Raw genomic sequence first — 15,894 nt, 5'->3', positions numbered from 1 at the left:
TGGTCCTTTCTAAACCTGCTTATAAATATTATTTGACCAAGCACATTTTAAAAGTAGCTATAACTGCAAAACAGCTGGGCTTCTTGTTAATGGTCAGGGGAGAAAACACAACAGACTATATGTCCAAATACCATAAGCCAGGGATGACTTTTCAATGCATGAAGTGCCAATGGAATCTTAACCAGAGGTTCATTTCTTGCTATAAAAAGTGCAGACCCAAAAGGCATGAATTCATTTGAATGACAGCTCTGGGAAGGGTACTAGCACTGCATCATTAGGGCTGATTTTTAGTTTGCTTTTTCAAATTATTAAATCAGAGATTCAGAGATATCAATGTGACTAAGACAGTAAAGATTAGCACCCATATGGCACTACTACTAAAGGCACAGGCTCTATTCTTTGCTCTTCCATTAAGTGAGACAGTCTTCAAGCTTAGATTGCTGCCTGTGAAATGGCAAAGATCATACCAGAAGAAATGACTGGAGGCTACCACCAGATTAAATGGAAAATTTAAGTTTGTGATCAAGTATTTAAAACTAACTTTATCTATACAATGAAATAAACAGCTATGGTTAGGATGAAGAGTACATACTATGGTACTTCAAAAAGTTTGTGGAAAAATGAACTTTTTGAAGTACCTTGTATAATTAACTTCTCTTATCAACTGAAGCCTACTAAGAAGTGCCAAGACATTTTTAATATTATCATTTTTCTAATGAAAAACCTATACCTAAATTAGATTACACGCTTTCATTCGGGTTTTCTACACTTTTACCAAGTGCCTGGTATTAAGTAAATGGTGGTGACCAGGAACTATACCGCTGTCATCATGGAGCTTACTGGTTTCTTAGGGGAGGCAGAAACTGAACAAGTGATCCTAATGTGCTGTATATTACAACACACAAGAAAAGAGTGCCATGAGAGTGTATTTCGGGAGGACTAGGGTCATGGGGTGTGGGCTTGATATGCTTCCTGGAAGAGACGCCTCTTAAGCTAAGTTCTTTCTGTTATCTTTAAAAAAGCATACTGATCACATGAACCTTTTACTGGAAACCTGGAGACATAGTTATAACCATTACCTATTATAGTGTGCTATAATACTATGTTTTTCTATCTCCTCCCACACTGAATTATGTATAAAGTAAGATATTTCTAACACATTTTTAAGACACTTCAAAATATGGAAAAATAAGGTCATTTAATATTAAAATCCTGTCTCAATATTTGAAGTTATTGTTACTTAAAATAAAAGCAATAATTTGCACTTATAAAGCCCTAAGAGTCAACCACATGATGATTCTAACCAGAATCCAACAAAGCAAATTAAAAATTAAAATTTGGTTTCTCTTATAGGTGATAAAATAAAGAAAAATTATACGCACAGATTCACATTTTAAGGCAGTAATTTACAATAAATACTCAGAAATGAATTCTTAGTGTTGGAAGGGACTCTAGATTGATCATTTAGTTCAGTGACTTTCAAACCTTTTTTTAACAATGAAACTTTATTTTCCAACAAATTCTTATGTGGAACCCCAATATACAAGTATATATATATATATACATACAGATATATTTTTATATACACACAAATATACTTCAGATAAAAATGGAACTGATGTGGTTGAAGTCAAAAGAGGGGTCTAGAACACTTCTCAGCTGTCCACTGATTCACTTCTTCAGACCCCAGGTGCTCCTTGAAAAAGTATAACAAGAGTTTTGAGCTCGATGGAAGACTTAACACAGATACCAGAATCCCTCTTCCATTCAAAAATCCTCAGAAGTAATAAGAAAAAAAGGTATATGCAACCCCAAATCAAGAAACATTTGATAGCCAACACCATGAAGAAATTTTAAACTCAAAGAAAAGTTATTAGTTATAAAGTTAAAAGTTATTAGCTAAAAGTTATTAGTTATAACCAATAACTTTTCATTATTACAGCAAACAGAACTACATTTAGAATATGTTAAAATACACTTAACTATTATTTTTAAAAAGAAGAGCATAGTATATCCAGAAACTATTACAGCTACACTTGGAAATTAAAATTTTTATCATGAAAATAAAATTATTGATGATGACAAGATAACAGCTAAAAAAGCAAATGAGGATGTTGGAAGCTTACGCCAAAAAATTTATCCTTAATATAATGCAAAAAGACAATGAGATGGAAATGTTGAAAAATTAAAATTAACATGGAGACTACTCAACAACAAAAGGCAAACAAACCAATTAAAAAATTGGCAAAAGACTTAAATAGACATTTCCCCAGAGAAGATATACAAATGGCCAACAAACACATGAAAAGATGCTCAGCATCATTAGTCATTAGGGAAATGCAAATCAAAACCACAGTAATACCACTTCACACTCACTAGGGTGACTAAAATTTTAAAAAAAGGAAAATTAGTGTTGGCGAGGATGTAGAGAAATTAAACCCTTGAGTATTGGGTTTACATTGAGTGAGAATGTAAAATGGTACAGCCACTGGGTAAAAAGTTAAACACAGGATAACCATATGATCCAACAATTCTTCTCCAAGGTACATATGTCCAGAATAACTGAAAACAAGGATTCAGACAGATACTTTTATGTTGGAGTTCACGGCAGCATTACTGACAATAGCCAAAAAGTGGAAATAACCCAAGTGTTCATCAACAGATAAATGGATAAACAAAATGAGATATAGGCATACAATGGAATATTTTTCAGCCATGAAAAGAAATGAATTCTGATATATGCAATAATATGGATGTAGCACGGACACAAAATGTAGGGCAGATGCAAAAGGACAAATATTGTGTAATGCCACTTCATGAGTTATCCAGAATGGACAAATTTATACAGACAAAGTAAAATAGAGCCTAATGGAAAGGGCAAATGGAGACATATCGGTTCAACGGGTACAGATTTTCTTTTTAAGTTTTGCAAGTAGTGGTGATGGCTATACAACAATTGTGAATTTACTTAATAATGCTGAGTTGTACGCTTATAAATGGCTTTAATGATAAACTCTATGTTACGTATATTTTACCACACTCAAAAAAAAAATTAAACATACACCTACCCTATGATCTAGCCTTTCCACTACTAAACATTTGCTCAAGAGAAAAGAAAATATATGTCCACACAAAGATTTGCACATAAATGTTTATGGGAACTTATTTATAATAGACAAAAACTGGAAACAGCTCAAATGTTCACCAACAGGTGAATGAATAAACTAACTGGTATATCCATATGATGCAATATTAGTCTGTAACAAAAAATAATGAACTATTGATGTACACAACAACACAAATGAATCTCAAAATAATTATGCTGAATAAAAGAAGCCACACAAAAAAAGAGTATACAGAATGAGGGTACTTCAAAAAGTTCCTGGAAAAATAAAATTAAAAGACAATACAAATCGTTCCATGACCTTTTTGAAGTACCCTCATTTATTATATGATTCTATTTGTGTAATACTCTAGAAAATGCAGATCAGTAGTTGGTTTGGTGGGGGGCAGGGAGAAGTGGGAGAAAGGAATTACAAAAGGGCACGAAAAAACTTCTGGGGTTGATAGATATGCTCACTATCTTGATTGTGGTGATAATTTCATGACTATATTACCAAGTTGTATATTTTAACTATATCCAGTTTAGTGTATGTTAATTATATCTTAATGAAGCTATTTTAAAAAAGGGGAAAAAAATCTCTGTGTGACAAAATATATCATATACAAACCTGAGACAAGTGAAAAACTAGAAGAAAACAACTGCCCAGATTAATATCCAGAATATATGTAAAAATATGATAAATTGATCAGAAAAACATTCAATCCATCAGGAAAAAAAATGAAAAAAGAAAATCAACAGGTAAATGATGGAAGAAATATAAGTGACCCAAGCATATATGCATATGTGGATAGAGGCTCAATCTCACCAATAATCAAGAAAAATGAAAATTAAAACAAAATATTGACAGAATGGCAAAATTTAAATTTAAAATAGTAAACTTTATTCTACTTTATCTCTATAAATTTGCCCATTCTAGATAACTCATGTAAGTGATATCATATAATATTTTTCCTTTTGTATCTGGCTTATTTCATTTAGCATAATGTGTTCAAGGTACATCTATATTGTAACATATATCAGTATTCATTTCTTTTTATGGCTGAAAAATAGTCCATTGTATGCATATGCCCCATTTTGTTTATCAAAGCTAGTGAAGAGTTTTAAGTAATAAAGGAAACAGATACCCCTGAATTCTTGGTTGTGATAAATTTGGTACATTCGTTCTATGGAATATAATGCAGCCATTAAGTGAAAAAAAGTGCATAATAATTACTATTATAACTGTAGGTAATATTTATTGTTTCCTATAAGCCAGGTACTTTTGTATATTGTCTACTTGTATTAGCTCTACTTAGCCCTCATAACCACCCTATGTGGTAAGTACTATTATTATCCCCCTCTACAGAAAAGGAAACTGAGGTACAGAGGAGGCACATAACATGTTAAGGTTGAATGGCTACTAGGTAGCACAGCAGGGATCTGCACATAGGTGTTCTGGTTCAAGAGCTGATGCTCTTAACCTCTACAGAATAGCCTCTTCGTTTACTGACACAGAAAAATCTCCAAGACATGTTGCACAATACAGTATAATCCATTCATATTTTTTTAAACCCACAAAACAGTATTATCTATATCTGTATTATCTCCAGAAAAAAGACCGAAAGGACATACAAAACTCGCAGCAGTAGTTTCTCTCTGGAAAAGAGACTGAGGGACTGGGATTGGGGGTAGGAAGCAGTCAAGGGGGACTTTGCTTTATGTGCACTATTTGATTTTTATACCATGAAAATGTATTCAGGTATTACTTGTATAATCAGATTTTTTAAGATTAAAAAACCCATCTACTCAATGCACACATTACTTCTAAAATATCCCTCATACAGCTTGTTAGAATATGGTAGAGCACTCTACTTCACCAAAGCAGCCTGCTCCATTACTGAAGAAAGTGGTAGAAATGTTTCCTTATAGTCATTCAAATATTCTTTCTAATCATAATCCATTCATCCTAATTCTGCCTTCCTGCAAACAAACAAGAAAAATACTGATCTATCTATGCTGGGAGTCCCCAAGCTCAACCCCAGGTTTCATGATTCATTAGGAGGACTCAGCATATAGTCATAGTCTCGGCTATGATTTATTACACTGAAAGAATACTAAGCAGAATCATCAAAGAGGAAAGGCAGATAGGGTGAAGTCTTGAGGAAACCAGGCTCAAGCTTCCAAGAGTCCTCTCCCAGTGTGGTCATGACACAGGACATATCTAATTCCTCCAGCAATGAGTTGTAACAAAACATGTGAAATGATGCCAATCAGGACAGCTCATTAGAAACCTAGTGTCCAGGTTTTTCAGAGGGAGCTGATCATGTAAGCACATTGCCAAGCCCATACCAAAATACCAGACTCCCAGAAGCAAAGCAGGTGCTCAACATAAACCACACTCTTCATACACTTTAGGCACAGTGAGCCATTTTTATGAGAGAATGGTGGGAATCCTTCCAAAATCCAAGTTCCCAGGTGCCAGCCAAAGGCCAACCTTGCAAGCAGGCCTTTCTAGGGACAGCAGTTTCAGGCCTACTGTGTTAACTCTTTTTTGCACACTATCCTTTCCATAAGCCATTAAATATTTATTATGCCTTTCTTCAGTCTTTGGTTCTCAGTTAATCAATTCTTTCTATGAAAGTTTCCAGACTTTTCATCTGTTTTAGTCACCCTCATCTGGGACTCCAGCATGATTATGTTCCTCTTAAAACATGACACCAAAAATGTAAAATAATGTTCCAAGCATAATTTGACCATAAATAAAATACTACATTTTTATTAATGTAGTATTCTATTTATTTTTTAAAGCAGCATCACTAATGAACTGGCAGACAATATTCAAATTCTACCATATTATATTTATAATCCCATTAATGGTATTTGTTTGTTTAAGCATAGTGCTCCTACCTAACAGGTGATTTTGAACTGTAACTCTAGCATCTGTCTCAGGTTGACTATTTCCTCTAGCTTCTGTCATATACAAAATTATTGAGGTCTCTAGAACTGATTGTCTCAATTCAAATCCTGGTACTACTGCTTACTAGCAATGTGATCTCAGACAAGTTAGCTTAAACTCTCTGTGTGCCTCAGTTTGTATGTAAAAACCAGGAATAATAATTGTATCTATCTCAGAATTGTACAATGATATAAATGAGGTAATGTACAGAAGAAACCTAGTATGATGTTTGGCACACTGCAATTTCATAATAAACTTAAATTATAAGTATTAATCTAAATTATTGATGAAAATAACAAACAGGTCAGGATCAAGGGCAAAGCTCCATGGCACTTTTTTGGTGACTTCTCCTTTCAGAGATAACAGCAATCAAAATTTTTGAGACTGTCAATTCCACCAGATTTATGATTAATTAGGATATACTTAAAATCCAATAAAAACTTTCAAGATGCAGAAAACAGTTAAATATTCATTATTATCATTTTTTAGTTACATTAAGAGAGCGTAGTCTCTAAACCTAAACTTTTTATCACCTACAAATACTAGTGTGAAGAGAAAGAAATCAAGATAGGCTAGACAGTCAAGAAAATATATCTTTATCACAGAGAAGACAATTTCAAGGGTTCAAGAAATTCCTATCTATGTCAGAACTCTGGCGGAATAAGAGATAAACACATTCCTGTGCTTATTCCTATGTATTACACTAAGCAAGGCAATACAACAAAAATAAAATGTTAAAATGATAACCAAAGTATAGAAGGAATAAAAACACTTTAGACACTCTACCTTTTATTAATCAGGAAAATCAAGAAAATACTAATGAAAAACTCTAATGAAGAACAAATGCCCATAGCACTTGTCATCTGCAATCAGAAGAGCTAAAATTCTTATACAAAATGTAACATCTGGAATATTAACTTTAATGGCAGTAGGAAGCATCATTACCAAACTTAAACTGCTAACAGACCTCTAAAAAGAAAATGACAAAGGAATATAAATCACTATGTATGTCTCGGACTTTTTACATTTATCCTTCTTAACAGTCATTTCCTAAATTTTTCCAAGAAAAGACTGATCAAACAACGACATATGTATGATCAGGAAATGAAGTTTTACATCCAAACCAATGGCTGTCATACAGTTTTGAGCAAACTAAAATTTCCAATTAATTACTGTACACAGTGTAGCCCTGTTTTGAGTCAAATATGAATCCTAAAATTTACCTTGGAGATGTCAAAATAGCACAGTATTCTCTTAGGAACACAGCTGCAGAGGCATTCAGATCTGGGTTCAAATCCTTACTCTGCAACACACTGTGTGACTTTGGGCACGTTACTTAAATTTCTCTAAGTCTACTTCCTCGGTTATAAAATACTTACCTCTAGGTTTTTTGAGAGGATGAATTAGGATATATCGGGTAATACATAACATAAAATTTACCATTTTAATCATTTTTAAGTGTACAGTTTTGTGGCATTAAGTACGTTCACATTGTTCTACCATCACCAAGAGTATACATTTTTAAAGTACTCAAGACCGAGAACACAGTAACTGCTCAGTGAATGGCAGCTAAAAAAAACTCTCATCAGTGCCACTTTATCCCATCTTGAATCTGTGTATTTACCCCTAAACAAAAACTATTTCATACTTACAAGTATTCCTACTAAATTGCTCCCAGGCTGAGATATACTAGTTTCAATTTTTAAGCTGTAAACTATACTTCAAGCTTTCAAACTCTTCACACAAATGACAAAAATATAGAAATATTAAGAGCTAACACAATGAGCACTTAATATGTGCCTAGTGCCATTCTAAGCAGTCTATAGGTACCAATTCAATTATTTAATCCTTAAAATAATTCTAAAAGATAAATACAGCACTAGTAACGTCGACGTTTTTATAGTACAAAGATACTAAGGAACTTGCCCAAGGTCACGGAGCTGGTAGATGGCAAATCCAGTATTTGTACTCAAACAACTGAGTTCTAGAGCCTGTGCTCTTAACCACTCCACCATATTGCCCTCGTACACGTGGTAACCACACCACCCACTTTCAGGTTTACTTTCAGGTATTTCAGTATTTACTTTCAGGTATTTCAGGATTACTTTCAGGTGCCAGATGTTCAAACAGCCTTTGAAGCTCAGAAGCTTAACACCCATTATTTCACGTGCTTTTGCTAAAGAAAATGAAGAGCAATCAGCCCCATTATACAGATGGAGAAACTTCAGAAAAATTAAGTAATTTGTTCAAGGCTAATAGAAACATGTGGGAGAGACCTGGATCCCAGCTTGGCCACTTAATAGCTGTGTGAATCTATAATCTCCCTAAGCATCACTCAACTGTAAAATGGAAATGATAACACCTCTCGCAAGAAGTAAAGACATATGTATGTTTGTAAAGCATCTGGCATAGAGCTTTGCATAAGAAGGGCTCAATAAATGTTAGCCCCTCTTTTTCTCATTCTGCATGGGATTCCTAGCATAGTATTCTTCTCAAACACCATGCCTCTACTTCTCAATACCCTTCTCATTGGCTGTTTTAACAGATGGGTGACAAAGGACATGATTTTTTTGGTGATTACCATGTGATACCAAATCAGGAAACTCAATGAAGTCCAGCTCTATTACATAATTTTTCAGTATAGCAAACTGCCTTCCTTCTGTCCATATGGACTAACACTTTATCAAAGTAGAAAATAAAATTGATCTACCAAGATTTGTTCTTTATAAAATTATGCATAATGTTCCCCAATACCTTCTGTTCTTATAAGTAACTGCCAAACAATTTACTTGATTTGTCCTAGTCTCTGACCAGACATTGTTCAAAAATTAAGTTGACCGTACCATTTCCAAAGTTATCTTCTGCTCCTAAAAAAAGATATGCTTTTTCTGTTTTCAGATACTTCTCCATTCACCATTATTTCTCAAAAATAAAGGCCAATAACTTGGCACTAGTTCTTTTCTCCCACATTTGCATAGAGGGAACATCTAATAACTAAATTATAAGCACTATTCATGCCAAATGTGGCCAGAGCAATTAGTATTTCCTGTCAATTGGGCAGAAATTTCTTAAGAAAAGATACAAATGGTAGGAGGTAGCATGTACTCTTGTAAAGCAAAATTGCTGCATAATTAATCTTTTTTATTTTCCTGGATAGCAAGGATATCATGAAGCACATCCTGTTGGCTTCCAAGTATCATTTAAAACACTCCCATGTCTTAAAGCAATCTGGAAGTGGATGTTAAAAGCCAAAGGAATTTTTCAATTAAGTGTTGATACCCTAAATCTACTACTTCCCCAACAAGTTAAAAGGTGTATTGTGAGACTACAATCAGAAACATCACAGAGAAAAATGGTACTATGGGAAAAATTCATTTGTGTTTGGCACAGTAAAGGTTCACTGCCAATTTGTAACAGTACGGATTCAATAATTTTTCAAAGCCGAAAATGAGGTTTGGACATGAGCAGCTTTTCAAACTAGCTTTTGCTGAGGTTTAGTAGCTGATATAAAATTTAAAAACCTGTAAGAGTTGGTAAAGGACAGGCAACGTTTAGGAATTGAAATATGACTTATCACTTGATTTGCTAAAAAAGCACTGAGCTAAGACAAGATATTTGGTTGCATTCATTCACTCTTTCTTGAGCTAACTTTATGAAAAGGGGATGGGGAATTATGTTTTTGGCTTGAGTTTAGCCATCCATAAACAACAATATTATTTGTCCTACTAATCTTATGAGTCTGACAGAAGGATAAATGAAACAACAGCTGTTAAATTATTGTTCAAAATTTAAAGTATATAGCAATGCAAGATAGAATTGTATCTTTTTAACTTGTAAGCATCTATGATGAGGTCATAGATTATACCAGTCCATTGGCCAAATACACGTTATTGACAAAGTAACTTTGTGATGATATTTTCTTAGCCCTTTATGAAAATACATTTTATCAACAAATAAGAATTTTTGTATTCACTGTTAGTTCCTAACTGTTTCACCTTTATAATTTAATACTTATAATAAATAAATCTAATATAACTTCACTAATTAAAAACTGAAAATTTGGAACATTATCTCATAAAATCACTAAGATCTCTGTCATTTTATACCAAGAATATGGCAATATTATTGTAAAAAGACTTTTCAGTTTCAAATAAACAAGTTTTATAAAATAAGATTAACTTCTCTTTATTAACATCCAAACTAAGAAAGTCAAATTAACAGCTTCAAACAAAAACAATTCTCCATATGCTTGTCCCATGAGATTCCTCAACTTACCTCATCTCCCTTCAAAACTTCAGTACCATCAAATTCACGGGTCTGATTTGTCTTTACCGATACTTCTCTCTCTAGGCTAGCTAACTTCTCCTTGGCTTCTTGAAGTTCCTCTGCTTTGGCTTCTTTTTTACGAGAAATGATGGATGCCTAATTGAGCATTAAATACGAATGTAAAATATGACATACTATCAACTTTCTATTATCTTGTGAAATTATGTATTTTTTATATTTTACAGAACTAAATTTTTAATATCAGCTTTGCTTCTCCCGACCAATACCCCTTATCCTACTATCCATTATCACCAATCATATATTTAGTTATTAGCATACAATGTACATCAAATATCAATCTGAGAATATTTTAAAAAATAAAAGCTTTGAAAATATAGGACATATCAGCAGAGAAACAAAAATGCACTAACAATAAAAATATTAAAGTCTTCTCAAGTAACAAATGCTAATGAAAATACATTCTAGGTAAGAAAACAGAAGCTAACACTAAGTCTATTGTTTTTCTTCATGGTGGATTTCCTTTCACAGGAAGAAAACAAGAACACTTTATTCTCAAAACTACAACACAGGTCATCTTACTAAATTCAATATAATTTTAAAATAAAATATTAAAACATCTATTATATTTGGGGCATTCTAATAAATATAATGTAGGCTCAAAATCAAAGATCTGACTCACCAGAATTATACAGATGTTTACACAATCCAAATGGCTGCTCTTAGCCATGAATGCAGCATTTCATATTGGCTAGCAACTCATGGGAGATTTCCTTTAATGAACCCTAACTGTACTAGTGTAAGAAAAACATTAGCCAAACTGTCGCCTTAACTGAAATAGTACAAATATTTTCTTCAGATTTGACAGGAGAGGGGAAATCTCTAGTGCAAACTCTTTAAAAAATTCTGTTGTCATTCCTGTTTTTTTTTAAAAATGAAAAGACAGGTGATGAAGGAATGTTTCACTCTATAGAAGTATTCCAGCTTTAAAAATAAAGGAATGATAGACTACCAGAATTGTATAGAAATTGATAGTATACTTCCTTAACATGATAAAATAAATAAATATAAACCTCAGCCCCAAACCAGGATTTTATTTAATAGAGGAACATGAGGATATTTCCTGCTAAAGTCAGAAACAAGATTAAAAACGCCCACTACCTACATTAGTATTTAATATTGTGTTGAAAGTATTAGCTAATACCATTAGACACATGAAAGCAATTAGAAGCATAAGAATTTGAAAGGAAAAATTGGAATTTACATGTTATATGATTTTGTATCTAAAAAACTAAGAGTCAACGGAAAACCTACAGCAAACAAATCAATAGCTTTCATAGACAAAATCAGTCAGAAGACATAAGGAAGGAAAAGCCCTCATTTATAAAAGCAAAAAAGAAAATAAAATATGTTTGTATAAATTTAATAAGAAAAATTCTAAAACTTTATGAGAAGGTAAGATTTTAGGAAGATGGAGTAGGAAGCACCAGGAATCTAGTCAACAATAGCACTGCCAGAATCTGTCTGATGCAACAATTTTAGAACTGTGGAGTCTATGGAAGGCTTGCAACTTCCACTAGAAGCATGAACAAAAAAGCGAGGTTAATTTCAGTCAATTTTAGTCCTTATCACAATAGCAGCTACCCATCCCTCTCCCCCAAGCTGGTGCATGTGTTCCTGGAGCAGTTTGTACACAGCTTGCTGGAGCAAGAGTGGACAAGAAGATCTTGTCCTTCAAATATTGGGGATCTGTGTCCTGATTCCACAGAAATGTAGACAAAGAGAAGAGAGGCCATTGTTGTTGCACCTCCCATCATTGCTGCAAGCCCCTACCCCTCTGAAGTGACTTCTGGGGGATTTAAAGGGCCAGTGCCCATTTTTCCCTCCCTTAATTTTCCTCATTTTCCCCTTTTGGAAGACAGATACTGAAAACTAGGACATTAAAAAAAAAAAAAAAAAAAAAACCCTGCATATATGGGAAAATTAGAAAGTGATCACACATGCCCAGGGAAAGGCCCAAGCTCAGAAAAGACCTGAGAAGATCTTAAGTTTACATTTCAGACTGATCCTTGGCACAGCCTACAACAATTGAAAAAACAAAAACAATAACAAAAAACAACAAACTCTGGGAGAGAGAATCTGATTTCTAGACCTCATTATTTCCAGACTCAACTGTCCAGTTTTCAACAAAAACCACAAGGCATACAAAGAAATAGAAAAGTATGGCACATTCAAAGGAAAAAAATAAATCAACCAAAACTGTCCCTGAAAAAGACCTGTGGCAGATCTAATATACAAGGACTTGAAAACAACTGTCTTAAAGATGATGAAAGAACTAGAAGAAGATGTGGAGAAAGTCATAAAATGATGTATGGACAAATTGGAAATACCAGTAAGGAGACAGAAAACCTAAAAAAGAAAGCAAAAAGAAATTCTGGAGCTGAAAAGTACAATAAATTAAAAATTCACTAGAGGGATTCAAAGGCAGATTTCAGCAGGTAGAAGAAAAAAATCAGTAAACCTGAAGACACGACAATGGAAATTACTGAGTCTGAGGAATGGAAAGAAAAAAATATTGAAGAAAAGTGAACAGAGCCTAATGGACATGTGAGACACCATCAAGCAGACTAACATGTATTTTGGGAGTCCCAGAAGGAGAACAGAAAGAGAAAGGGACAGAGAGAATATTTGAAAAAAATAAAGGCTGAACAGTTCCCAAATTTGATGAAAGACATAAACACCCAAAAAGTTCAATAAACTCCAAGTAAGATGAACTAAAAGAGATCCATACTGAGACATATTATAATCAAACTGCTGAAGCCAAAGGCAAAGAGAGAATCTTGAAAGCAGCAAGAGAGAAGCAACTGGTCCCATACAAGGGATTCTTAATAAGATCATCAGTAGATTTCTCATCATAAACTTTGGAGGCCAGAAGGCAGTGGGCCAAAACAGTCAAGGTGCTAAAAGAAAAACTGTCAACCAAGAATACTATATCTGGCAAAACTGACCTTCAAAAGAGAGGGAGAAATTAAGACATTCTCAGACAAACAAAAGCTGAGGGAGTTCATTACCACTAGACTTGCCCTACAAGGGATGCTCAAGTGAGTCTACAAGGTGAAACAAAAGGACACTAGACAGTAACTCAAAGCTGTATGAAGAAATAAAGATCTCAATAAAGTTCAATACATGGGCAATAATAAAAGCTAGTATTATTGTAATTTTTGTAAGTCCACATTTTGTTTTCTATACTAAAAACCACTGAACTGTACACATTAAATGAGGTAAATTGTGTGGCATGTGAACCTCAATAAAGTTATTTTTTAAAAAGGAATAAAGATTATTTATTCTGCTATGGAGTGATCACCAGCATATATCATTAAGAAGAAAAAAGCAAGGAGAAGGAAAGTGTGTATAATATGTTCTTCTTTCTTGAAAAAGTGAGATACATGAATATATATATATATATGATCTTATTTTTAATACAATAATAAACTATGAAGTTAAAAAAAAATTACCTATGGGGGAAAGAAAGAATAGAGCAGATAGTACAGAGATTGATGCTAGAAACTTCTTTGAATACATTTGACCTTGGAATTATGTAACTATTTAAAATAATTTTAAAATAAATTAATCCCTAAAAAGGAATCTCTAAAAATTGAAATGAACATGTATGTATTCAGTCTAATTTGGGGTATAATCACAGAGAAGAACCATTGTGAAAGACTTTAAAACAGCAATTTGATTATATATCCTTAGTGGGATATATGTCAAGGACAAAACGAACTAAAAACCAATTTTCAGTAGTAATCATATTCTTGATGGCTTTATTGGTACTTTTACTCTGAGAATGTACTGTATAAAGTATGGATTAAAACAAATGATGAGTTATGTTGGTGCCACTGGAATAAAGCAAATGATTAATTAAATTATGTTGGTGTTACCGAGAACCAGGATTTTCACGTGGGATAAGGAAAAAGATGTGAGATTGATGAGATTAAGTAAAACCCAGTAGTTCTGAATCTGAATTGGAAGGATTAGTATGAACTAATGGTGTACTTTATGACAGAGAAAAGAAAAAAAAGCTTCCTATCTCTGTCCCTTGAAAAGATTTAAAAACAATGGCTAACCGAGTAGCACTGAGAACTACTAACACCCAGACTGTGGTCTCTACATCTGATTTCCCACTAAAACAAATCAGGCTCATGGAAGAAAGTCTAATTCCCGCTCTAGGGTAGGAAATATAAAAGATGAGCTCGGAAATGTCTCAAATCATCCAGAAAGCAAGGAAATTATCAAAGACCCCTACAATCTGAAAAGGACTCAGAAGTTAACTTGAAAAACCTCCCACTAGCCCAAAATGGGACAATTTGAGCATTATTAAGCATAATGTTTGAAACTTATCAAATACGATTATATCTATGATTCATAATGATATTAAATAAATAAGAAACAAACAAACAAAAAGCAACCCTAACTGATCACTTTTAGTGTTGGAGGATGCAAATGAATTGATGGAAACCAACTCATTTTGAAAACTGATAAGTAATGATAAGAATCAAGCATGTACCCTGACTTTCCTATATGAAATATAACTCAGGATAACTAAATAGTTGATGAAGGGAGGTTTCTCTTTATAGGAGTAGTCCAGCTAATAAAGAAGGAATCAGAATATCAACATTTTATAATCTGTAATGAAATTAACGGAGAGGCAATGATAATCAACAGCTGCTCCCATCACAAAAAGAGACAAAACATTATTACCTCCAAATGAAAATACATAGGAAGTATTCTTGTCAAAACAATATCAAACCAAAATCTGTCAAAGCTTCTAGTTCTAATTTAGAGGAAATACAGGAAACAAAGCAACATGTTAAAATGACACCACAGGGTTGCAATCAGTAAAATGGGAAATTCTACAGGATAAATGAACCATTTTTTTCAATAAATAAATTGCCAAAAATATTAAATAAAGAGATAAATAAGTGGGAAGAAGAACCTACGGATTAAAAGAGACATACATAAAAAAAAATTTAAAGAGACAACCAAATGCAGTGCATGCATCCTGTATCTTAACTGAAACAAAGCAACTGAAAAAGAAAAGAAAAGAAAAAGACGATCAAGAAAACTTGAACACTGACTGGATATTTAACGATATTAAGAAATTATTATTAAAATTTTCAGATGTCATTGTTAAGTTTTTAAAACACTTTCATCTTTTAGGAATATATTCTGAAATACTTATAGATGAAATGATATGAAGTCTAAGATTTGCTTCAAAATAATCCAGTTGCAGTTGGTGATATAAATGAAACAAGAATGGCCATAATTGCTGTAGCTCAGGGACCCATGAGAAAACAATTTGCTCTACGTTTGTATATAGTTGAAATTTTCCATTATAAAAAGGTTTTTAAAAATTCTAGTGAATAATGTTTTCTTATGTAGCTCAGTATTCTTCCGAGGTAATAGAACGATCTTCACTCTAAACTCCTGTCTGGGTTCTTTTCAGATAAGCCATGGCTTTCATTTGAATCTTTTGTCGGGAAATAACGTA

The 15,894-nt window shown here is 33.3% G+C and overlaps 1 protein-coding gene across 2 annotated transcripts in view; it reads right to left on the bottom strand.

Moving 5' to 3' along the window:
• The window catches only part of IFT81 (intraflagellar transport 81), an 86,147-nt gene that overhangs the window by 51,368 nt on the left and 18,885 nt on the right, over nucleotides 1-15,894 (bottom strand). For both annotated transcript variants that reach the window (XM_063086087.1, XM_063086086.1), the window contains exon 11: nucleotides 10,335-10,481. In XM_063086087.1, the coding sequence (XP_062942157.1) occupies nucleotides 10,335-10,481 (147 nt within the window). The remainder of the gene's footprint in view (nucleotides 1-10,334; nucleotides 10,482-15,894) is intronic.

Source organism: Cynocephalus volans, chromosome 2 (assembly GCF_027409185.1).
Source record: "Cynocephalus volans isolate mCynVol1 chromosome 2, mCynVol1.pri, whole genome shotgun sequence".
NCBI classification, from domain to species: Eukaryota; Metazoa; Chordata; class Mammalia; order Dermoptera; family Cynocephalidae; genus Cynocephalus; species Cynocephalus volans.
This window is presented reverse-complemented; position numbering and strand designations above follow the sequence as displayed.